The following is a 25,786-nucleotide window of genomic DNA, read 5'->3' as shown; positions in this document are numbered from 1 at the left end:
AGAGCAGGGAAGCAACTGACAAAAAGAAGTGGTTGTAAAACTTTATTGCTGTAGAAAAATGAAAATAAACAAGATAAGGAGCCTCACACATGTGTGATTTGGAAATGAGTCTTTTCAGTTTGGTGGAGGCTCCTTTGTAACTTGCACACTTTAACAACGTGCCGGTTTCACAAAAACCAGAGTTGACAAAAAGTCAACAAAGAGTCTGGTGGCCGTTGAAAAGCACCCGGGAAACAAAGCAGCAGTCTTGCTCTTTAAGGGGGTGAAAACACCTCCCAGTGAGTTGGGACCGCAGTTGCTAATGCAGGAAACTCCAGGTGCTTAAATGTTTCCTTGTGGTTGGTTTACGATTAAACCAGCCTCTGTTTGTGACCCACCCTCTGCTCCTCATGTGTGTTTAGGCTACACATTTAGTACAACATGTCATCTCCAGTCACAGAAGAAAACAATTGATGACAAACAGGTGGAGACAGGCTAGAACCATAGACTGTAGCTGACACTACATTTTCCAAACTTTTCCTCATTTAATTTTATGAAATTTCCAATAGTCATTTTGTCCCGTTGACCCTGCCCTGAGAGAGGGTGGGAGTGTGCCCCCCGCTGTTTAGATTTTCACCATCTGTCCCCTGAGCTTCGGGCCTCTCTTCAGCCCAGCTCCTCTTTAGCTTTCCCCTGCTTGCGAGGCATCTTCTTGCTGCTGCTGTCCTCCAGCTCTTTGCTCTTGTAGTAGTGAGGAGCCACTTCAAGAAGCCAGCTGCTGTCTATCTCAATAACCTACATGCAGGAAGAGAGAGAGTATATCAAATACAGGGAGTAAAACATTGTACAGGAACACTTCCTCATTAAAGTGCTGTCTCATTCATACAAATAGGTTTCTGTCCAGGACGTCACACTGGACTCATTGAAAGGTGTGTCTATGTTATTTGCATTTTTAAAAATATCTTTTTTCTGTGGTTCATCATGACGGTCTTCTATATTACCAGACATTAGGGGTGGGGGAAATAATAGATACAGCATAGTATCGCTATACTTTGCGTGGCGATATTGTATCGATACACGGATGCCAAGTATCGATATTTTTGTTATATAAACTATTCCTATTGCAAATCCAAATTAGCTTGGCAAAGCTACCATCAGATTCTGAGCGAGCTAAGAAAATAACTCAATCACCTACTTGATGTGCAAAGACCTGCGTCCATACAGCGTTGTGACAACGAAATATTTTGTCACATGTTAAAGACACTGGAACCCAATATATGATGCAATCATATATATCAATATATATGCGCAATATATCGCAATATATGGTATCCCAATACTTAGCATACCATAGGATCGCAATACTATCGTATCATGGCTTAAGTATCGCGATAGTATCGTATCATGGCTTAAGTATCGCGATAGTATTGTATCATGGCTTAAGTATCGCGATAGTATCGTATCATGGCTTAAGTATCGCGATAGTATCGTATCATGGCTTAAGTATCGCGATAGTATCGTATCATGGCTTAAGTATCGCAATAGTATCGTATCATGGCTTAAGTATCGCGATAGTATCGTATCATGGCTTAAGTATCGCGATAGTATCGTATCATGGCTTAAGTATCGCAATAGTATCGTATCAAGGTTCAAGGTTCTTTATTTAGTCATACGAACAGAGCTACAGTGTAGTTATGCCGATGAAAATCTTGTGTATCGTGGGGAGCCTGGTGATTCCCACCCCTAGCAGACATGCGTATGAAAAACAGTACAGCAACAACAATAATCTCCAATCTCTGCAGATATTGAAAAGAGATTTAGTGTTTCATAGTAAACATTGTGACATCTTGAGCAGACGGACCTGTCTCATGAACTCCTTGGTGGTGAAGACCAGCTCGTGGTAGATGAGCCAGCGGGGCTGCTCCTCGAACAGACAGCTGTTGGGGTGGACGTAGACCGTCTGCTGGTGCTTCACCGTCTTGTAGCCGCCTTTGCTCAGTCGTGCCGTGTGGTAGAAATATCCTGCAGTCACCGACTGGGAGACAGACGAGAGAGGGGTCAATGAAAGCCGATTCCTGATTCATACAGTTGGATTGTAGATGTGTCATTAAAATGTGATAAAGCCCAGCATGTGAGGACTTTTGAGATACTTAACAATTAAAGGGGAATGTCAAAAAGGTGTTAATGCGTTGACTCGCTTGTTATTAGTACAGCATAAGAGTTTGCCATCCTGTAAAAACATGCATTTTTTGAGTGAAGAGAAAAATGTTTTCAATTTGTTCAAATAACGGATTGATTTTTATCCCCACAAAAATCTGTAATAGAGAAAAGTTCACATGACCTTTTTGTTTTCAATCCAGCACTAAGAGCTTTTGTGGCTTATAACTCATCATCAGGGTTTCCCTCAAGAAATGAGCTCTTCTCTTAATGGACTCTGAATGATCACAGTCTTTGATGAAACAGTGATGCAGTGTTACTAAAACAATTCAAGTTGTTTGCCATCTTACCATGACTCAAAGATTACTCAACGGGGAAAAACCTGCATCCAGTCGGTAAATAACCGCCAAGGAATCAAAGCAGGAACAGCAGATAATGAATTCTCTTAAGGTTAACAACAAGTGAGGATTTATGATTGATGTTGGGTTTCTTTTGTGATTTTCTAACAGATACGTAACATAACATCAGGACCTGTTTTTCCAACTTTGTTTCAAGATGCAGGCAAACTTTTCCGCAGCGGCTGTTATCTAGGCCAGGTCGAGTTGGGTGTGTTCACAAAACTAATGCTTAAAGGGACAGCAGGAAATGCACCTGACAGATAACACCTACCACACACACACCCCAGTCATGCAATAAGAAAAGCAGATCTAGATTATTTTTGTAATTTTGCCTCAAAATAAAAGTCACTTGCAAGTTGCATGTAAGCCCCCCGGCTTAAAACAAGGAACTCACACAATGTTATCAGCTTCTTTATGGATCAAATCTCATAGACTGATACATGTTAGGAAACGTGTCACATATAAGCAACTAGAGTTTCTAATATAATTTCATTAGCTTTATATTTGTTTAATTATTTGTCTTCAGGATTTTTCACACACTGCATGTGATGAAAGAAGGTGTAACCCAACTAATAAAACAAACACCCTTTCTTATCTCAAGAGGTTTAGGGGTGCGTTCACAACACACACAGACACTGATATAAGACGGCTACAACAGCCTCTGTTCAGGGATGTTTTAGCTTTTACTCTTACACTTCCTTATTGTTTGAGCCAAAGGGCTTTTATTGGAGATCTTAAGAGTTAAAGGGGGAGTCAGAGGGGAGGACATAGCCTAAATGTTCGGCTGGCTCGGAATTGAACCGGCTTACCAGCTTACTTTATAATTTTTTAGAGTCCATTATCTTGATATAAGTCTGTTGTGAAAGGAAGCATCCACTCGCTAAAAGTGTTCTTCAGCAAAAGTAGGCTTTATCCGATGGTAACCTTTGACCTGGAAACAAACAGGATTCATTCATTTCCGTAGGGAGTGCGGTCGTCTTTCAACCAGAAGGTTGTGGGTTCGACCCCAGCCCATGCAGTCAACATGTCGATGTATCCTTGGGCAAGATACTTAACCCTGAGTTGCTCCCGATGGCCAACGGTGTGTGAATGTGTGTGAATGTTAGGTCCTAGAGTAAGGTACACTGCTCTGTATGAATGGGTGTGAATGGGTGAACGACATGTAGTATGTAAAGCGCTTTGAGGGGTCTTAAAGACGGGATAAAGCGCTATATAAGTACAGTCCATTTACCATTTGAGGAAATAATTTAACATAAATGTTATGCTGACGGAGCGTTTAAAGCTAAAATGAGCAGCTTGAAAGCTTCTGTGTGTTATCACAGTTCGGACCTCCTGTGTCAAGTTTTAAACACACACTCGTCTTAAGTTGTTAATCTTTACATTGTTAAGCCTGAGGAATAACAAAAGGAAGCAAATATTGACTGGAGGCAGTGTTTGCCTCTGTAGAAAAGGCAACATCTTCGCCATGATTTCAGAATGTATCAGTAGGTCTTGTTTGTCAAAGGTTAACCTCTTCAGTGCTTATCTGTCTGCGTTCTACTGTTGTTCTAGTTGCTACAAATGCCCCACTTTAACAGTGACAAACTGTGCTGCCTGCAAACTAGCAACATATCTATAGGACGTGGCCAGACAAGTAGCCATGATCACAAAATCTGGGCTCATGGTTGAGGTTTCATGTTTTTTGTCAGGAAACCATATTAAAACATCAGTGGTCTCGACCAACTGTTCTGTCAAAATAAGCGAGTTGATGCAGTTTTTAAATGTAGGGGAACCTGCTTAACACTGTCAACATGCCAGTACACAAATATGTCTTTCTGTTTCTTTTTTTGTAGTGTCATGTTTGACGCAGTAGAAATGGATGAACAGCTGAATGTTTTATTTTGTGTCATGTTGAGTTTGAATGAAGTTGATTTTACGTTGATAAGCAAGGTAAAATAACTCTTTCTGTCCATGAAGTTTTGTAACTTTGAGAAAGACATAGTTATGTTTTTATATTAATAAATTATAATAACTCTAAAAATCCCCTTTGATTTTCTTAATTATATATTCAGTTCAACGTGGGTCAAGTAACATTGTGCCCTGTCTCTACTGCATTTCAATCATTTGTCAAGGGAATTATTGTAGGCCGATTTCCACTTGAGACGGGCCAGATGTTAGCAGGTGTTAGTGTGTTTTCGTGCTGTGGGAAGGGGGCTTCACTGACCTTTCGAATGGGCATGGTCTCTCCATGGGAGCTCACCACCTCCACCTCTATGCGATCCATCAGACCCTCCAGCTGGTCCCGGACGTCCCGGGCTCTTCTCATGGAGCGGAACTGGATGAAGTTCTCGTAGCACCACTGTGTGGAGTAATCGCTCTCCAGCCACTGAGGGACAAAGCATCATCACTCAGTTAGTACTTTGGAGATTAAACAATGGCTACCAACATGGGGATGTTGCAGTGGCGAACCGTGTCTATCACAACCGGACCTTATGTAGACACACACACACACACACACACACACAGTACACCCTCCGCCGCGCCAAACGTTACAAATCAACGTAACACTGTAATATTACAGATTAAAAACAGATACGATTCTCATTTATTCATTTTTACATACATTTTATTTATAGAATTAAATCGATTTTTCGTTTGTTTTATCTGAGTGTTCCAGGGTATTCTCTGAATACCTTGAAGGCCCTGACGGTTCGCCACTGGGATGTCGTTCCTACAAGAGTCTCAAAGATATTTGAGGATTTAAGAGATGTATAACAAAGTCATGCTACGGAGGAAGACCCATCACTATATCCCAGACTGAAATATCTCAACAGCTGTGGGATGGATTAAAGTTTGTACACACATTCACCAAAGGATGAATCATACTGATGGCTAATTAAATGTATCATTGTTTAATCTTAGAAACAATTAAAATCCTGTCTTTTAAGCAATTACTTTGAAATAAAAGTTACAGGTTACGTAGTTTATTATTCTTCAGCCGGTCTAAACAAGTCTTAAAACAGACAGATGTAAAGACATGCTTACCTTGACATACACTAAATAGTTGTCTACCGGGTCAAAGATAATATGAACATTCCTAGTTTTTTCCATTAGACACCAATCATAAACACTAATGCAATTCATAACAGAAAGACATCAACACAAATGAACACTAACTATAAATGATAAGCTTCACAAAGACAGGTTTTCAGGCAGGTTTGGATTGCATTACACTTTTAAATTGTATTTTGAACATGTCTTCAACTGTAACCGCTGCAGTGTTTCTACCTGTGTGTAGACGTTGAGCAGCACCAGGTGGTCTCCTCCTGGCACCACAAAGTTCTGCCTGGCGTTGTCGGCATGCACCACCTTGTCTTTGGGTCGGTAGAAAATAGAGTTGTTCACCGACAGCATGGCTGCTATCGTCAACACTTCCTCCGAACACTTGTATCTGGAAGGAGATGGAGAACAATTGAAAGAAATGTATAAAACTGCAGAGAGAGAAAGCAGAAACAATATTGATAAGCCACCTCTGAAGTACACAAGCTTTTTACTTTGGACTCAAAGGCATTCACTCAATAACAATAAACAATTTTTGGAAGATTTACGTTGTTCATATCCAGTAACCCAAATGCATCCTTTTATATAATTTAACAAAAGGTCACAAAGCTACAATACAAAGGGCATAAAAAAAAGACTTATTTTCTTATTTCTGGCAGCTCACACACTGGACAGATTTGACTTTCTTTATCTAAAGCAGTTTTTCTTACGTTGATATATTAAGAGTAACAAAAGCTCAAATCTGAACTTGTTTTTTATATCACAAAGTAGGCAACATGTAAGGGATAATGTGCAGCGACGCGGTCATTATGGGGAAAAGAACACCGACAGGCTGATCAGGAGCCCGACGCGAAGCGGAGGGATCTAGATCTGCATGAAGGTGTTCTTTTCCCCATAATGACCAAGTCGCTGCACATTATCCCGCTTATTACATGGCCACATTCTCAACAAAGTAACGATATGACTCCCACTATTAATTGAAATGCTTTTATGGATTTAGAAAATGATTTTATTGATTTAAAAAATAGTTGTATGTATTGATTTAAATTAACATGCATCCGCTAAGGAAAATAGTCCGTTGTTACCGTTTGAAAAAAAAAACGTAGCAACGCAACGGCAGGAAGGCGGAGCTTTTTGATTACAGATTTGAAAACATCGTTGCTTGCTTTAAAAGTAGCACAATTCATTATGTCAAACCTTGGAAAGTATCTAGATATCCCTGCCCTAATGCCAAAGTAACTGGCAACTGAATATGTGTCGCCGTTTGATGTCTATGTCTGGACCGCTGCGTAAAAAGGAGGGTTTCTGCCCGTTACTTCTCCGCTGTTTTCTTGTCGCTCTGGTCTTGTCAGTTAGAAAAGCAACTGCATGCAGTTTGCTTTTCGGCCAAACTGTATACAGTTCAATCGACCGGACTTGTTTGTGCAGATGTGAGCGTCCTTAACAACGGTCAATAAGTCCTTGACAGCGGTCTGTCTGTTCTGGATTAACAACGTGTCACGTGTTCTAAATTGACCAATCAGAATCGAGTATTCAACTAAGCCATGTAATAAGACTTGTTTAACCATTCCTCCCTAAGAGGTTATCAATCTTGAATTCTTTATTTACAACAAATACCAAGTTCCCCGTTTGCTGTTCATCCAATTTAAATATCATTTTGGTTTGTTTGTTATTATCTGGTAATGCGTCCTGTAAAATATCGAAGGATTATGCTTCTTTATCAGACTGGAGACTTACTGCTCGGAGGCTAGGATCATCTTGCTCAGCATGGGGTCCACCGGGAGCTCAGCCATTCTGCGTCCCATCTGACGGCAGACAAACAAAAACACACAGATAAGATCAACAATTAAATACTTAATTAGTTCATTAAATAAACAAATACCCGATGAAAGAAAGTAGTGATGCATTCACCAACACTCTCTAAAGAACATCCTCACATATTTGTTAATCACATACCAACAACACAAGCCTGGAAATAACAGCTTTAAGTTGTGTGCGGGATGTCAGGTGTCAAAAACCTCAGGTATGCACAGTCTGTCATGCAAATATGCAGATGATTGACAAAAGGTACGTATCTTGTTTGTGTTGTAAAAGTTAAGAATGTAAAAGATGGTTCTTATTTCTGCTTACTGACTCGAGTGCGAGATAAAGATCATTTGGGTGGAATAATTCACTGAACATGCTTGATATGACAATGATTGTTGTATTGTGAAAGGTTTTTAGGGGGTTAGAGTACTTAATTACTCAAATTGTGTTGGATATAGAGAAAAAAGCGTGTAACACTAGAAAACGGGACATGGGTCTAATGGTGTAAAAAGGTGACTGTACATCTGGCTTTTAGTTGATAAATGCTCCACTAACCTCACCAGATAGTCGCTAACTATTTCTGTCTGTTGTCGGGAGCTGAGCAGGAGGTCTTAGGTGCTACTTTACATATCTTTTACTGAAATCAGCAGCCTGCTGCAGCCAAAAATAAAGCCATGAGAGCAGCCGGAGTTAACCAAACATAAGAAGTGGACCACTTTAACCTGTTAAGCCCTGAGCCTGTTTTTAAGGCCTCAGGCTCAAAAATGACATTTCCACAACAAATGACTATATCTTCACTTCTAAAAAGGGGTAAATTAACACTCTTTTTTCTCAAAGCAATGATAAACCTGTGAGTTGGATGTAGAAAAGTCAGAATCAATAACGATGTTTTTTATTTTAAAGTAAATTCAGATTGAACATACAAAAAAAATTTAAATTATAGTGTCCGTCCAAAAATAAAACATTACTTATAGTGAAGACCACCCTTGAATGATGGGATGGTAGACTAAAAGCTTTAGGAATCCAAACTATAACATATAATAAGTACCCTGTATCAGGATTGATGCAAAACAAGTGAAATTTGACCTTTTAGAGAGATTTAGAAAAAAAGAAACACTTCTGGGGTCATTTGGGGTCATTTTCAATATCTCTGGAACCGATCTGTCGATTTTGGTGATTGACACCTCTTTTTAACCGTTGGAGCCAATAGAATCGGAGGGAAGTTCTTAAAATCCATCTAAACATTACCCATTGGTGAATAGAGTGATGCACAGCCAGAATGCCCAAAACCGGAAGCTGTCATACACTCTCGTAGCTATCATAATAGCTATATATGAAAACTCAGTTTTTGCCATAAATATGAAGATGGATTATCAGTAATCATTTCAAAGTGACACAGACACATTGGATTAACCTTCAGCAGCGTTTTTATGGTTTTAATGCCATTGAACACAACTTTTGATCAGAACAACAGCTAAGGTAAGACGTTTTTGCTCCGTAAAGCTACGTCGTGTGATGTCTGGGTTCACTTCCCCTCCCCCGAGTTTTGATCGCACAGTGATGATACTAATACCTCTAGAATCTGTGGAATCTCAGCTTGATAGCTGATATCTTGTTTGTGCAGACCCGAAAAGTAATAAAGTATTTCTACCGTGAGTTCTGTGCCAAGTGCGTTAGAATTTTTTCGCTCAGGGCTCATTTAGACGCTTCTTGTGAGACGTTTTGTTTCTGTAAAAATGGCTCGTATCGTCAGTTAGCTGAGTTTCTTCACGTTAAGTGGGTATGACACATTAATAGGTTTTAAATGTTAAGAAGCCCTGAGACACAGTTTCGTGAAAAAAACCTGCAGCCCAGGGCTTTTAAAGCTCTGCAAAGCTGAGGGGAGCCTCAGATTCAGGTGATATTTCTCTGTAGGTTCACCCCATGACTGACCCCTTTCACATCACATTTGACATATTTGATACAGGTTGTTATATGAATAACAAATCAATCTACTAATAAGTGTAAAAGAGTTTGTGTGCCCTGAGTCTGTACCTTGGTCAACTCTCCGAGGTGGTTGAGCGCTCCCAGGGCGTAGAGCTGCTCCAGCGCCAACACCAGAGTCTCGTGAGGAGGTGGGTCCATGAAGTCAAAGTGAATGAGGTCATTGATGCCTGCAAGCAAAAAGGAATACCTTATTGCACATCCACAAACTCAGTTTATTGATGTCCCACCAGAGAGTGGATCCCTTGCTCACCTAGACTCTTCAGCAGCAGGACGACATTTCCCAAGTTGGTCCTCTGAATCTCGGGCACAGTCGATTCCTCCATCTCATGTTTAAAGGCCCAGGCTGTGTAAAGCCTGAAACATTTCCCAGCAGCCACTCTGCCTGCACGGCCTGCTCTCTGGTTGGCTGAAGCCTGAGAGTGAAACAGAGACAGACAGCAGGAGGTGACAAAACGTTTGGAAATCAATACAGGCACTAATAATTAGCCTTTCTAAAATATCACAGCTTTAGCCTGCCTAAGGGACTTTTGATAACATTCTCTACACCTCACTTCAACATAGACTCCCTGTTTGTTAAGCTCTAATAAAAACAGTAAGTAGTTACCCGGGAGCAGGGTGTTACGATGAGAGACTCCATGCCGGTGCGGGCGTTGTAACTCTTCTGTTTGCAGAATCCGGGGTCAATGACGTAGATGATGCCATCTATGGTGAGGGAGGTTTCTGCTATATTGGTAGCCACCACCACCTGGGATTGATAGAGAGAGAACACACAGTGCCAAGTGATAAAGTGAGTAAGCAACGCTCAAACAAAGCAGGAGGAAGATTAAGTCAATTTAAACAAAGGGAACAAAGATGTGATAAAGACACCGAGACTTTAATCTACTGAACAGCACAAGAAAACTAGGATACTAACTAAGTCTCTAAAACAAATCCCATTGTACTACAGCAGCCTCTATTGGTAGATACATATAGCATGGACAGTTCATTTGCTTATTAACTGAGAGAGCTATTGTGTTAATTTATATTAAGATATGTTATATGTTTTCATAGTTTACTGACCATTTGTTTCTGCCAAGATGAAATTAATCCTACAGGGATCTACTACACCCAAGATATGACACAATTACTGGACATAAAATACACACTGTTTTCACACACACATATATCTAATATGTATCTATGACCCAATATGTCTATATGTTCATTTTAATTCATTTCTTATTTTATCATTTTTAATTTTTATCTTTTGAATCTGTGCGGTCCTGTTTTTCCATCCTCACCCTGTTGCTGTTAAACTACTGAATTTCCCCACAAGGATTAATAAAAGGTTCATCTTATTCTTATTCTTATATAATTGCAAAGGGAACTAATAGCAGTTATTTAAGTATTGTTCACAGAAATTAAGACATGGTCTCACCTTGCGGGCTCCAGGCGGGGTGGGGTTGAAGATCTTGGCCTGCATGTCTGACGGCAGGTTGGCGTAGATGGGAAGGACCAGCAGCTCAGCTATCTTAGATCCAAGCCGCCTGCATCTCTCCTGAAGCAGCTCGCAACACGCTTCAATCTCCTCCTGCAAGAAAACACAAGAGGTCGGTATCTCCTTTTTCCTTTTCTTGATACAGTTGTTTAGTCAGCAAGAGTTTGTTTGGCCTTTTTCACATCAACCTGATCGAACTGAACTGAACTGGTTAACGCTTGTTGTTCTAAACTGAACCATACAGCACTCTCAGACAAACATTATAGTTAGAACCATGTCTTGAATGTGGTAAAGACGTAAACAAGGAAGCTTATATGTCTGTACAAACAGGCTGAGGAGTTTTGATGTGAATATATCTTAATGATTAATTCCAAAATCGACCAATATAACATACAAAATACTGAGAAGACCCCCAATCTCCCATTACAATTGTTTCCAAAACTTTAAATCTCTTGATAAAAATCTTGATGAACAATACCTGTCCAGTGAGGAAGACCAGACAGTCTCCGGCCGGCTGGGTGACGTGGATCTGAAGCACCGACACCACGCAAGCTTCCAGGTAGTCTGCCTCTGGAGCCTTGACGACACAACACACAGACACGAACATCAACAGGACAGTTTGATCTTTGCAAGCAGAGATTACATAGTTTCATTTGACCTTGAGGAACTTTGGTCTTATTTTTCTTTTTGGTGACCCACATAAATATATATATATCCTTTATTTAACCAGGTAAAGACTTTTCCAAGAGCGACCTGGCTAAGAAGGGCAGCAAATTAACACAGACAATAGAGGCAGACAAATACAGCTGTAAAACACAAATAAAATGGCACATTAGCCAGTCAATATGCAAAATAACGGACGGACTTGAATTTTCCCATAGTGATAACATCTGGGAGTGATAGAGAGTGTACATCTGTCCCTGGCTCTAGTATGATGTCTTTACTCATGACAACCTTATTTATCTATTGTTCATTCATATTTGTAAAAGTAAGAAATATTATAAATAAGGGAAACTATAGAATAAATTGTTTGAGTGTTCTATCATGATAAACTGGTATTAACAAAAGCAGTGATCTTTGAAAATAAAATGTTGATATCATCTTAATTATACTTACTTTTGTGTTAATAAGATATAGTGGCAATATTTCATACAGTGTTTTATTTCGCTGTCCCTTTTTCATCAAGCAGACAACATTCACTAATTACCAGATATAATGTAATATAATCTGTATTCAAAACTAAATTGATATGCTAGTTCCTACTTTGGTGTAGAAGATATCCACGGGGAACCTCCTGCCAGGGATCCTGAAGACAGGCGCGTCGTCAAAGAAGCAGGAGAAGCGCTCAGTGTCCAGAGTGGCGCTCGCCACCAGCACCTTCAGGTCGGGCCTGAAGCGGGCGATGTCTTTGATCAGACCGAACAGGATGTCTGTGTGGAGCGTCCGCTCATGGGCTTCATCTATGATGACTACACTGCAGGGCGAGGGAAGGACAAAACATACAGGTACACATAGGGATGTCAGTGGAGGGTGTTAATGAAATAAATACTAACTGATATTTCAAAAACACCTGACCCAAATTAAAAGTTGAATGTGTTAAGTGTGATGAGGGATGTGGTCAGGAGAGCAAAATGAATGAAAACCACTATCTTTCAAAGACAAATAATGAAAAGTGAATGCTGAAATCAAACCAGGTTAAAAAGGGAAACCTGATGAGAAGATATTTATCTCCTTTTCTGCATTACCTGTAGCTGGCCAAGTCAGGCTCAGTGAGAAACTCTCGGAGCAGCATGCCGTCTGTCATGTACTTGAGAATTGTCCTCTCTGATGTGCAGTCCTCAAAACGAATACTGTAACCCACCTGGATGAAGGAACAAAAACATAAAAACACTGATAATACAAAACGTCCAAACGTTTTTAAAAACTAGTAATACACAAAAACATGAATTATAGTGAATCCAAAATTATTTCCTTTAGCCAAATGCACAAATAATTAAAAGTGTTTAAAAGACAATGATAACGTGCAAAGCTCACCTCGTTACCCAGCTTAACGCTCATTTCCTGAGCCACTCTAGCAGCCACTGACATGGCTGCCACTCTGCGAGGCTGAGTACATCCGATCTTCATGCCTCCTTGTGTGTAGCCCTGAGAGAGGAACAATGATGGGTAGCATCAGTAGAGACTTGGATTTGTTTATATCCTTAACTTCTTCATTACTATGTTGACTTGTATCTCATGTTATTGCCTTTGAGTGGACTTCTGTTATGTATTCTGGTCATGTTTCTACAAGTAACATGGTTAATAACCGAGTGTATGATGCTGTAAAACATTAGGAACTGCACTCACATGTTCCAGGAGGTACTGCGGGATCTGGGTGGTCTTGCCAGAGCCCGTCTCCCCCTCAATGACCAGGATCTGGTGCTCTTGGATGGCAGCCAGCAGGTCCTCTCTGTAGGGGAAGATGGGCAGGCTGCGTCTGACCTCCTGCATCGACTGTTTCTTCATCTCCGCCTGGGACAGAGCTATGGCCTCCTCTTCCTGAACACAACAGTCACATAAAAAAGGCCGACTTCAGATCTCTGGCATTATCTATTTCACAGTTTTTAGCTTTAACGTTAAATCACAGACCAGACTGGTGTCCCACATCTTACCACTAGGTGTCGCACTAGACTAGGCAGCTACTCCAAAGTGAAACAATTAGGAAGAGAGCCCATGTTGCAGGGATTATAACTGTGCTCTTATTCCGGTTGCCATATTTTCAACGCTTAAAAAACCGTTATACTAAAATGTAATCTCATCAGAACATAACTGTTTATTTTAACCAAAAATACTGTTGTCATGGTGTTGCCTTTGCTCCAACACATCAGTGCAATATCACAATTCTGTGAAGTGCCTTCTGTGAAAATTACTCGACCGGTTTGAACACTAAACAATTATTAAAATCGATGCATCCAAACTGTGCTTGGGTAATTGGGCTTACTAATAAATCTGTCATGCTAGTAGACACAAATATACCCTCAAGCTTTTAGCCTCAAGCAGTAACATCAAGAACAACAAACAGACTGGACAAATACTAGCCCAATTGATTTAATCACAAAAATGGAGCTTTCAAAAGAATAACCAAGAAGTACCAAAAGAAACGCACCTCTTCAGTGCGAGTTCCCTTCATGATGATAGCAGTGCTGACGAAGTCGATCATCTCGTCCTCCTCCAGGATCAGCTGGTACTTCTCCTGCTCCAGCTTCATCCCTTGCTCTCTCTCCCTCTTGGCCCCGAAGCTGAGGGAGGCCGTCTTCAGCCTCTCCTCCTCCCAGCGGCCCTGCTCTCCTCCCAGCTCCATGGGATGCTCCTCCAGCTCCAGGTCCCTCTGTGGCACCTCCTAAACAATCAAACCACATACGCACACTTTAGTAGCTGACCGTTTCTGCACATTGTCTCAGAGTGTCACATCCCTCGTTCCCACCTTGTTTCTCTTCTCTTCCGGCATGTAGTATCTGTTCTTCCTCTCATCCTGTTCCTTGGCGCCAGCCTTCTTGTAATCTTTAGCCAGGTCTCGGAGGTTGCGTTTGTATTCCAACTCCTTTCTCTCCCTCTCAGTCAGCTCGTCTGTATGGAAAAGGTACTCGTCGTCATGGATCTCTGCCTCCAAATCTTCCAGCTTCTCTGCCTCCCTCTTCTTTAGGTAATCCCAGCGAGAGCGCTTCCTCAACTCTGGCAACTAGAGAGAAACACAGGAACAGGTGGATCAGAAACTATAGTACATAGTTAGATATTTCAACATTCTCTCAAACCATATATTTTAACACCTAAGGGTAAAGTAATTAAGAAGTATACATGTGACCATGACATATTATGCTGTTTATCAATATAACATTTGAAACTCGTCAGTCTACCATGTTATTCTGGTCGTCTTCAGCCATTTTCAGCCTCTTCTGAGCTTCCTCATACGCCTGGAGAAAAACAAACAAACGGTGAAGATGTTAAGCTGCATGATACATTGAGCTGTATTTGATCAAATGCCTGTGATGTGTTGAAAATGTTCTCGTCTCCCACCTTCTTGTCAGTCCTCTCTGTTATGTTGCGGGTCTTGTCCTTGTCTTTCAGCTTCACTCGCTCTGCAAATGCATCTCGTGCTTCAATGTCCTGCTGTCGCTCCCTTTCTTCCTTCTCCCACTCTTCTTCTTCTTCATCGTCGTTCTTGAGAGACTTCTGATCCCCTTGGCTTGAATTGCCCGTGATATTAGAAACAACATGCATTAGTCATCAGTTATATAAAGCACCCCAGTATTACAAGTACCCAAAGTTAACCTTAGTAGTCCCTGAATACAAAAATATTTATAATTTGCTACTCTTTTCTTATTTTTTTAACATCCAATTACTCACCATTTCTCATTGTGTTCTTAATGTTAATATCGGTGGGACTATGTAAACAGATTGTTCTCTGGTTGGAAACAGTTTAAAAAATAATAATAGAATTACCGTTTAGGTGCTTCCTCCTCACTTGAAGACTCGCTCTCTTTCTTTTGTCTGATGTGCTTCCTCCTGTTCCCTTTGTCTTTGCTTTTCTTTTTCCCTTTCTGTTTCTCAACCACAACTTCTCCATCACTGTCGCTGTCCTCCAGTAATGTGTATGTCCGATTCTTCTTGTCCATTTCAATGGCTTCCCGTTCCATCGCCCGGGCTGGTTTCTCCACAACCTGTTTGCGAGGAATCTATAACAAGCATGGTGAAAGATTGTTAGAGGTTTTATTCCACCAAAACCATACTGAACTACAACAGCTATGGTACTATGTTACTCATTTAAAGTTCCTGTATGTTTTGGCAAAAAGTCTAAACTCAATTAAACTCTTACTCACACTTGTAATACAATTATGCATCCCAATGTGCTTCATATAGCAAGAATAGAACGGCACGGACAAAAAAGAAGAAAAAAACCCCATCAATAATAGAGTTTTGCCATACCTTGTCAAAAAGCTCTTTCGCAAAAGCAACCACACTCGGTTCAATGTCAATCGTGCCCGTCTTCTCCAGTCGCTCCACAAAGTCTTCAGAACTGGAGGCTCTCCTTGCAGTGCCGATCATGAATTGAGACACATGTCTGTCACTCAACCCGAGAATGTCATGGAGACGGTCATTCACCCACTGCTCCAGATTGGCCATGGTGCCTGTTCAAGGATCACAACAACAGACAATCGTTTTTCTTAATGCTGGTGCTGATGTTAAATATTAAAATATAAAGGAAGCCGGTGGCTACAACCAAACATCCAAAATAGGTGGTTTATTAACACATAGTTAAAGTCATAATTTTAATTTTCCCTGACTTTTTAATACTTGATTTTTATTTTAAATTAAAATGGTTGATTACCGCAGGACGAAAGAAGGTAACATTTAAAAATGAAGGAATGACTATGAGCTAAACTCGTTAAAACACACATAAGAAAGAACAAAGATAATAAATAGAAATAAAAAATAGAATAAAATGACGTCAATACTTTGAAACAAATAAGATAAAGTATGTTAAACATGTTTGTATTAAAACGAAAGAGCATTGCCGTTTTTAGATGTTGAAGTTTGTTTGCAGAAATGTGCAAAATGGTCCAAATAACGACGTGTGTTTCACAGCATTAAGTGTGAAGACTATGTACAAACTAGAGATACAACCTAGTCTCACTTGTTTTTCTGGAAAGTAAAATGCAAATTGGGAAAGTAAAAATGTTGACAGTCCTGGGAAAGTAAAAAGTATACTAGCTATAGCTAAACTAGTATGTCTAGCTATATTCCTTGACAGTTCACTAGACCTTACATTTCAATGGAGCACTAGTGAGCTAGTCTGCTTTTGTTTTTGCAGCGTGAGCTTTAACTTTAGATTAAAAACAATAACGTACAGTTATTTCTTAGACACATAAGCTACTCATTGATTTCACTTACCGCTTCTCAAAATGCTCAAACAACGTTGTTGTTATGGTGGAAGTAGCAGGCTGTGTGTTAGCTAACTCCAGCTACAAGTGTTGTTTTAGCTTGAGATGCAGCTCACAAGCTCCCGGTAAGAACACTTAAAGGATACATCCTTTAGAAGCCGTCTATAATTATGTATGTGTGGCTTTATTTTTCCAGACAAAACACCGTAAAAATAACAATAATGAATTAAAGTTTTGCAACGTTAGCTCTGCACACGCTGAAGTAGGAAGCGGAATGACGTCATGTACAAATAAACGAAGAAGACTGCAGCGCTTATTGTCCCCTAGTGGCCATCTGGAAAACAACACGGTGTTAACTTTAAACAGTCTATTGGTTTTACACATGTATAGACTACATTATTTATAACTGTAAAGGTTCTGGGCCACTCAATATACAATTTGTAATCCAAGTACTGATAAATTATTAAGAAAATGTACAACAGTCTACTGTAGAAGTATTGCATTCAAAACTTGAAGAACAAAAGTCTTAGCATTAAAATACTAAAGTACCTCAAGCAAAATAAGTCAGTATGCAAAAATGAACAATTTCAGAATGATATGGCGTTGCAGTTATTGATGCATTAACGTGCATGCCTACACCACTTTAATTAGAAGTATATTAGAAGTATAATATTAGAAGTATAATATTAGAAGTATAATCATATTATGTTTTAATGACCAAGTGCTCACGTCACGCTATAATACTGCTTAAAGTCGGTCTAAAAGATGGGTGAGTCCCCAGCACTACGTAACTGAGAGACTTAAACGGATGTGATAACCACCTTCGGAAAAAAACGACACACTATTTCAGTATGAGTTTTGAGGAAGTGCGCTGATGCTCTCCAAGTCTAAAATCAAAAGTTGAAAGAGCTTTAAAGTTCCTCATCAGGACGTTTAAAGACATCATCTCCTCCTGCGGCCCCTCACTCGATCCTCAGCCCGGACAGAGGGCTCGTCAGTGGCCGGAAGGAGAGATGAAGACCCCGCAGATGATCCGAGATTCCCCGGTGCCTCTTCTGCTGCTGCTGACAGGAGTCTGCATCAACGGGTACAAGCCTGTCATCATCGTGCATGGCCTGTTCGATGGGCCGAAAGAGTTCACAACGATGTTTAGTTACATAAACAAGGTAGGGGTTTCCAAAAGCTAAATATGTGAAAAGTGTTTAATTTAGGGAGAGACTTCTGAAAGACAGAAAAAGCTCAGACCTTCAAAAAACAAAACAAAAGAGCAGAACAGAAGAAATACCCTAGGAAATGTTTATAAGTAAAGGTTATATTAATGTATTAAAATAGTGAGGCATTACCTTGTAAGCATCTATTTGCAGCTTGTAAAAGTGCTTTTAACTACTTTGTAATTAACAAAATAATACATCATCATTTATGAGTTGGTTATTTTGTGTATCAAAAGTCTGAATCTGCATAAATTGGTGACTAAATTCACTATTAAGTACTATTATTAAATAACCTTAAGTACATCTTCAAAGTATACCATTTACTTAACAAACTATTTATAAAACATGATATTTGTTCCATCAGTGAGGCACCACTCAGTTGAATTATTTGAATGGACTGGTCAAACATCCAATTCAACCCAAAATAATGTATTAAACTTATTTCAGGCTTAATATCTACAGTAGCGATGCAGATTATTTTAAAGGCAGTCAGATTTCAAGAAGAGTGAAAATCAGCAAGCAGTTTTAATGTTAGGATTTCTGTCCCTCTGTCATATCCTATTTCTCCAGATCAGTTTTGTTTTGAACATGACTCCACCTGACTGAATCGACTAATAACACAAACAGAAATCAGACTGGTAGTTTGCTGACTGTTGATTTATTCTGTGTTCACCAGGGTTTTGTAACTTCCTTTAAATTATTGTATTCCTAGGTGCATCCAGGCACTGAGGTGAAGGTGATTGACTTGTATGACAACCTGTCCAGTCTGAAGCCCATGTGGAGGCAGGTGCAAGGTTTCAGTAAAGCCTTCGACGACATCGTGCAAAAGGCTCCTGATGGCGTCCATCTTCTGTGCTTCTCACAAGGTCCTAACACTGCATCAAACAACATTTACACTATTTAGCCATAGGAAAATGTCTCTAAGCATCTACATCTGACCATTTTTTTGGATGCAACAGCCAAAGTGAATCATATACGAAGTAAACTACCTTAATTAAAACATAAACAAACATAATGCTCAAACCCCCCAGGACTAAGCTCCGTACCATGGGAGACCGGGCCTTCTGCTCGGCTGCCCCCAGTCTGTGGAACGCTCTCCCCGACCACATGAGAGCACCACAGAGCGTGGAGGCTTTTAAAAAAGGCCTCAAAACCCATCTTTTCAAAAGAGCCTTTGCCTAGACCCTTTTACCATCCTTTTATCTTTATTTTTATTTATTTATTTTTTATTGCTTTTTATTAATTCTACCGTGTTGTGTCATGTCTATTTATACTGTTCCTGCTCACTGCCTGTAGCACTTCGGGATTTGAATTCGAATATGAAGTGCTTTATAAATGGAACCCATTATTATTATTATTATTAATGTTGATCCCTTTCTTTTTTTTACTCGTCATTGTGAGGTTAGTCCATTAATGTAGTAGCAGTGCAATGCGAATTCAATTAAGTTTTCGCCAAAGTCTACTTTTCATCTGTAATGCTACCCTAAGAACTAGCAATGTGTTTCAAAGCTGTTTTTTAACTAGGTTTATTTTAAGACAAATGTACATCAGCAGGATTTGGGGTCTTGACTGTAGTATTGCACTGCTTCAGTGTAAAGAGAGTCATCAGTCAGTCTGACAGAGACCAAGATAATGTGGAACAACTGTGGGTGTTATAATCTGTGCAAGGACAATCTCACAGAGCAAAAGAGAACAGAGTCTCAATTCAACCAAATATCCATCATGAGTATGTAAGAATATTAAGTTAACAAAGTTGCAAAAAACAATGCCGCTAGAAGGTTGTTGATTGCATGACCTTGATGATCTGATTTGCCTTTCACAAGGTCACACACACACACAAACACACACACACAAACACACACACACACACACACACACACACACACACACACACACACACACACACACACACACACACACACACACACACACACATACACATACAGCAGAACAGTAGATACATATGTGGGCAAACGTTCATGAACAAAGACTAAACACAGACACACAGCTGTGCAGTGCAATGCAATATTTAACCCATATGTTAAAAAAAGAAACCTGACCTGCACAAACACACATGAAGTTGAGGAACAATATCTATATGTCAACTCTTACTTCCTCATTTCGGGCATACCGAAATAAGCACCTTTTTCTACTGAAGTGGCTCATGGTTTAGCTTTTAAGAAAACCTTTAACCAACTATTATGGATCGATGTCATTACGTTTAGTAGAGAACTATGCTCCAGAGAGGTTATATTCTATAGACGTTGGTCCACTTTCCATAAGCAGTTCAAAGTTTTTACGTACCCTGCAAAATATCTCAACCATATAGGCAAATAATCTATTTTATTCAGATGATGACTTTGAAGATTCTTTGACTTTTCCTCTAATGCCACCAATAGGTTTTAGTTAAATGTCTTAACAAGAAACAAACTGTCAATCATTATGTATGAGTTTCCAATTATATATAAACCAATACCTTGCAAAAACTACTATCATTCCCCTCAGCATCAGCTTTGTTTGTGTTTATTGCTAGTTAGCAAATGTTTGCATGATGATGCTTGATATGAAAACATTTAGGTTAAAATTATTAAATTACATAAAACACACAATAAAACCACAAATATGGGTAAGAAGGTATTATACTTGTTTATGTTGAAAACAATGTGACTCTGTTGGGCTGTGATCGACTGGATGGTCTTGATCCAGGATCCGGAGATACTATACTCGGGATACTACGATAGTGAACATGGTCAACATTGTACTAATTTTAAAGTGTTAGCATGCTTTGGTTAGCATTAGTTCAAAAACAATGCTATGTCAACTGTAAAAAGAAGCAAACTCTTACATTTTCAGTATGTTTTCTCCTCAAAGAGCAGGTTTCATAGTTAAATGGTCTGCTGTGATCCAAAAGCCCTAATGGAGGAGATAGTAGGACGGATGGATAACATATATGGTTTTAGGCCACATTAATACATTTTTTCTAAGTACAGCCTCACAACCACTAGCCACTAAGGACAGTAGAAGAACATATCCAGTCTTGCTAGAATCTGATGAAACACCTGCAGTGGGAGGCACCAATTTAGTAATCAGAGTTATAACGTTCCAACCCTTATGAGATGCATTTTAGAGAAATTAAAAGAATAACTGCATCATATCTTATACTCTAAACTGGTTTGTCAGCATTGGCTTGATATTGTGTCCTCTCCTTTTCTTTTAAAGGTGGTTTAATTTGTCGAGCACTTCTCTTCATGGCTCCAGATCACAAAGTGCACACCTTCATTTCACTGTCGTCCCCACAGGCCGGGCAGTATGGAAGTAAGGGAGCTTCATTTTGAGTTTGAATCCTGTCTGTATAACCCATGTCCTCCAGGTAATAATGACATTTTAGGACTATCAGTTAATTCACAAGAACTTGTAACAGTAATGATTGGTCTCAGATCCTAAAGCAGAGGTTTTCAAAGTGGAAGGAGCAGAGTCTCAGTGAAGGGAAAACACTATACCACCAGTTATTTGATAAAGAGACGGTTCATGGATACAGTTTGGGGGATTTCTGCCTAAGGATAGACCTTTTCTATGTAATCAGATGATTTAACAACAATATTAGGTTATGTTGGCTCACATGTTGAGCCTTTATAGTACAAATAATGATTGTGATCCAATGGACATGCATTTATTGAGTGAAACTAAGAAAGTAAAGGGGTCAGGGCATGTTGGTCAGGGAACATCTTTTTTCCAAGCTCTGTCTAAAGGGAGGCCCATAGTCTGAGAAACCCCTGTTCTTAATTTCCAAACACTTCTTTACTCCACAGACACAGAATACCTGAAGCGGGTATTTCCTGACTATGTGAAGAAGACTGTGTTTCATATTTGCTACAACAGAGTGGGACAGAAAGTGTCTATCTGTGACTACTGGAACGGTGAGCATGATGATTTGAAAAGCAGAACAATTTAAGCTTTAACTGAGGAGAACCAGCACCTAGTATTATATTCCCTGTTGAAAAGACAATACATATATCTATGAATCATTTCTCCACAGACCCTCACCATAGGTCCCGCTACCTGCAGAGCAACAGCTTTCTGGCGTTGCTCAACGGGGACAGACCTCACGGCAAAATGAAAGGTAGTGAAACAAATTCATTAAATGAGCTGTATACTTTTGCATGTGCAGTAAACATTTACAGACATGCATTTCTACATTTGACAGCATGGAGGGAAAACTTTCTGCGCATCAAGAAGCTTGTGCTGATTGGAGGACCAGACGATGGCGTCATCACACCATGGCAGTCAAGGTTTCATCACATTTACAATTTGTTCTTCAGTTTATTCTCCTTCATTTTTTAATGTTTGGGAAAAATACAAATAATTATTTAGTTTAGTTGAATATATTAGCATTCTTATCATAATGTCCTGGTATATATTTTCTCTAACAATGACGACATGCTAAAATACAAACATACTAAAAGATGGTTATTGGGTTGTTTACATAACAAATCAGCAAAACACAGGAAGAAAACATGAACAAAAAATGAACAAAAACAATAAAATATTTGCTATGGCATTAAATGCTATAAATAAAACTGTATTTAAAATCTGAAAAAGGCTAACTGAATAAACTATCACTTCCACAATTCTCATGATATCTGAAAAAAACCCAACCTTTAATTATGTGTTTGGTTTTCCTGCATTTTGCAAATTAAATCAAATGTTTTTTATGGCATTAAAGTCTTTATAACAATTACAACTTGAATACACAAATGCATGCCAATATGAACGTTGTTTTTTTAATGGAGACCTGATATTGCAATTGTCCTTTATTTATTTTATGATGCCAATTTTATAGGGGGAATGCTGGCTTTAAAATGAATACATTTTATTTTTGAAAACTTGTGCATGTGAGTGCCACATTTCCCCCAAAATCTCCTGTGGTAGAAACACCCTTTGCTTAGAAACATATTGAGGTGCCAAACAATGAAATGGTATCTAACAGAGTCTTCAAAATGTGTGTTGGGTGAACAGTTTCTGGTCAAAACTGCAGCATCGGTTTCAAGAAGTCTTCACCTGGACTGACTGTTTCCTTTTTTTCCGCACAGCCACTTTGGATTCTATGACAGCAACGAAACCATTGTAGAAATGAGGAACCAGGAGGTAAGTTACAAAGTGATGTATGCATACACCATTGTATCACTTCTATATTGACTGAAAGCACCACTTCATTTTTACCCTCTGGGCCCTCTGCATTATTGTAGAGATCTCTCTCTTCCTTTTTCGTAATAACCCGCCCTTCTCTTCCTCTCTCCTTTTGAAAGTTTTACAGAAACGATACATTTGGGTTGAAGATGCTAAACGCTCGTGGCGACGTGTCGATGTGCCTTCACTCTGGAGTGAAACACGTTCAGTGGCACTCAAACTACACCGTGTTCAGGAGCTGCATAGAGAAGTGGCTCACTTGAAAACAGAGTGAGAGATGTTAATGCAAGCTATTATTTATCTAAAATAGAGTATATAATCTAAACTGTATTTCATGTATATGATTTTCCTAAAAGACTAAACCAAAATAAAAAATATTTAAAGCTTCCATTCTTATTTCCTTTATGGCTGTGGGAAAATAGACAATGGTTCTATATTTTAATGTTGTAGGTTCCAATAATGTATTTTAATAATGAGGTCAATTAACCAATGTTTCAATATTAAGATTGCAGTTATAGTTCACTTCTTTACCAGGTACATCTTTCGATTAAATACCAAATTCTGAGGACTTTTTCTCCTAGAAGTAGTCCAGGGTACATTTGTCTAATGAACCTTTTTATTAGTTTTTCCATTTAAACTTAACCCAAAAGGATACATTGAAACTCAATTTGTTTTAATCATGCTCAAATGGTCTTTCATATTGGAGGTAAAAGTCAGTCTGAAGCAGGCCATGCATCGTGGCAATTCATGAGCCATGAGCGATCAATCTCTGACCTCTGGTGGAAGTTTCTGGTACTCTGGAGTCAATGTAAAGAGTGAATTCACACAGTGGTGAACACTAATTTGACCTCAACTCTTTGGGGTTAAACTTTGAGGAATAATATTGAGTCTTAACCAACAGAGTGCAGCTTAGTGATATATTTCTGTCTTATGTGACTTGGTGTTAACTGATACTTTAAGAAGATCTGAAATGTTGTATATCTGTATTAAATATAGTATTGTTGGAACACCAATCTCTTAAGTATTATTTGTATATATTTTTTTCAGACTTCTTTTTCAGGGCGTCATTTGCGCTGGAGACGGGTCCCACATCTACAGGAGAAATTGTCCCCACCACTTTTTCTAACAATACAAAAAACGTCCATTTTTGTATTGTTTCTGTTCTGATTTTATGTAAAGCTTCTTTGAGCATTAGGAAAAGCGCTATCAAAATCCCATGTATTATCATGGTTCCAGTACACTATTTTCTTATCAAACTATTACATTTTTACCCATTTATGACATTGTCAGAGTTGCTTATTCATCTCTTTTATAATGCTCTGGTGTTTTGTTATTGTTACTTTGGACAGCAGTTTTTTTGAGGATGCTAAAGTACAATAATAAAAAAAGGCCTTTAGATAAAAATACTTTTACAGTACCATTAAGAACAGCCTCAAAATCCGTTCACACAATACAAGTGAAGAGATCGTCACCATGAAAACGAATATTCTGTCCCTGGTTTAATTTGAACCCTTTAAGATTGATCTATAATTATCCAGTTTTATTGAAAGTTATGTTATCTATGCACCTTGTCAAGCAGATTTTAGGCTACATAATACTCAATTGGCCTCTGACTGCAGAGTATAGGTTACATGTTGACTCTTTAGCTCTTCACACTAGATAAAAGTAGGGCAGGGGCTGTGATCAATCAATTAAACGCATTGATTTTAATTAATAAACTGATTCATAGGGGTTGAGTTATGGATTGTGTGTTGGGCTAATTAAAAAAATGTAAAGCTTACACATATATATAGATTACAATACAAATCTAGGATTATTATACGTTGTTCTGAAATAGTTAAAGTGTTAGTTGTTGTAAGAAGAAGAAGAAGAAGAAGAAGAAGAAGAAGAAGAAGAAGAAGAAGAAGAAGAAGAAGAAGAAGAAGAAGAAGAAGAAGAAGAAGAAGAAGAAGAAGAAGAAGAAGAAGAAGAAGAAGGTGGACCTTTATTGATCGTATATGTTTTTATATAATTGTTTGGCACAGGAGGTGGGAGAAGTACTCAGAGTGAAGTACTCTTGTACTTAAGTAAAAGTAGAAGTACCAGAGTGAAGTAAATGTCCTGCAATCAAAATATAACTCAAGTAAAAGTAGAAACGTATTAACATCAACCTATACTTAAAGTACCAACAATAAAAGTACTCATTATGCAGATTGGCCCATTTCAGAAAATTATAAATTGCATCTTTTTTGTTGTTGTAATGATTTATTAGAGTGTTATCAAAGCTAGTTAAGGTGCAGCTAAGTTTAAGTACTTTGCATGCTACAGGGTAGCTTGTGGATTTTACACTTTAGTGAAATTAAAGTGTTATTTAAGTACATTTCACATCATTAAACAGAATCTGCAAGGTACCTTATGGTACTAAATGCATGTAGTGGAGTAAAAAGTACACACATTTACCTCTGAATTGTAATGGGGGTAGAAGTACAAAGTATCAAAACATTGAAATACTTAAGTAAAGTACAAGTCCCTCAAAATTGCAATTAAGTACAGTACTTCAGTAAATCTACACCACTGGAGGAGGGACAACATGGCCCCACTCTCCCCTCCTGTTTGCACACCTCCCCAAACAGGTATGAGCTGTGACGT

General features: G+C 39.0%; 2 protein-coding genes across 3 annotated transcripts; one reads left to right on the top strand and one right to left on the bottom strand.

Annotated features, from left to right (window-relative positions):
* Positions 1 to 26: 26 nt before the first annotated feature.
* dhx16 (DEAH (Asp-Glu-Ala-His) box polypeptide 16) lies at positions 27 to 17,027 on the bottom strand. Its single transcript, XM_034112720.1, has 21 exons — positions 16,771 to 17,027; positions 15,805 to 16,007; positions 15,322 to 15,554; positions 14,896 to 15,064; positions 14,736 to 14,792; positions 14,306 to 14,560; positions 13,988 to 14,221; positions 13,189 to 13,380; positions 12,877 to 12,987; positions 12,588 to 12,703; positions 12,106 to 12,316; positions 11,321 to 11,419; positions 10,783 to 10,935; positions 9,970 to 10,110; positions 9,616 to 9,778; positions 9,414 to 9,532; positions 7,311 to 7,378; positions 5,802 to 5,964; positions 4,738 to 4,899; positions 1,841 to 2,014; positions 27 to 774 (listed from the first exon to the last, which is right to left on the bottom strand). The coding sequence occupies exons 2-21, from the start codon at positions 16,000 to 16,002 to the stop codon at positions 646 to 648; spliced, it is 3,147 nt and encodes a 1,048-aa protein (XP_033968611.1). The 5' UTR covers positions 16,003 to 16,007; positions 16,771 to 17,027; the 3' UTR covers positions 27 to 645.
* A 571-nt stretch (positions 17,028 to 17,598) lies between these two features.
* LOC117500493 (lysosomal thioesterase PPT2-A-like) lies at positions 17,599 to 25,098 on the top strand. 2 transcript variants are annotated; one of them, XM_034153349.1, is made up of 9 exons: positions 17,599 to 17,926; positions 18,684 to 18,837; positions 21,191 to 21,286; positions 21,781 to 21,888; positions 22,008 to 22,091; positions 22,176 to 22,260; positions 23,062 to 23,116; positions 23,278 to 23,428; positions 24,206 to 25,098. In XM_034153349.1, the coding sequence occupies exons 1-8, from the start codon at positions 17,774 to 17,776 to the stop codon at positions 23,419 to 23,421; spliced, it is 879 nt and encodes a 292-aa protein (XP_034009240.1). In that variant the 5' UTR covers positions 17,599 to 17,773; the 3' UTR covers positions 23,422 to 23,428; positions 24,206 to 25,098. The 2 variants fall into 2 exon arrangements, with proteins under 2 accessions (XP_034009240.1, XP_034009239.1); XM_034153348.1 differs by lacking the exon at positions 24,206 to 25,098 and having other exon boundaries at positions 17,600 to 17,926; positions 23,278 to 23,546.
* The last annotated feature ends 688 nt before the right edge of the window (positions 25,099 to 25,786 follow it).

Source organism: Trematomus bernacchii, unplaced genomic scaffold (genome assembly GCF_902827165.1).
Source record: "Trematomus bernacchii unplaced genomic scaffold, fTreBer1.1, whole genome shotgun sequence".
NCBI classification, from domain to species: Eukaryota; Metazoa; Chordata; class Actinopteri; order Perciformes; family Nototheniidae; genus Trematomus; species Trematomus bernacchii.
The sequence above is the reverse complement of the archived record's forward strand: the minus strand, read 5'-3'. Positions and strand labels throughout refer to the sequence as shown.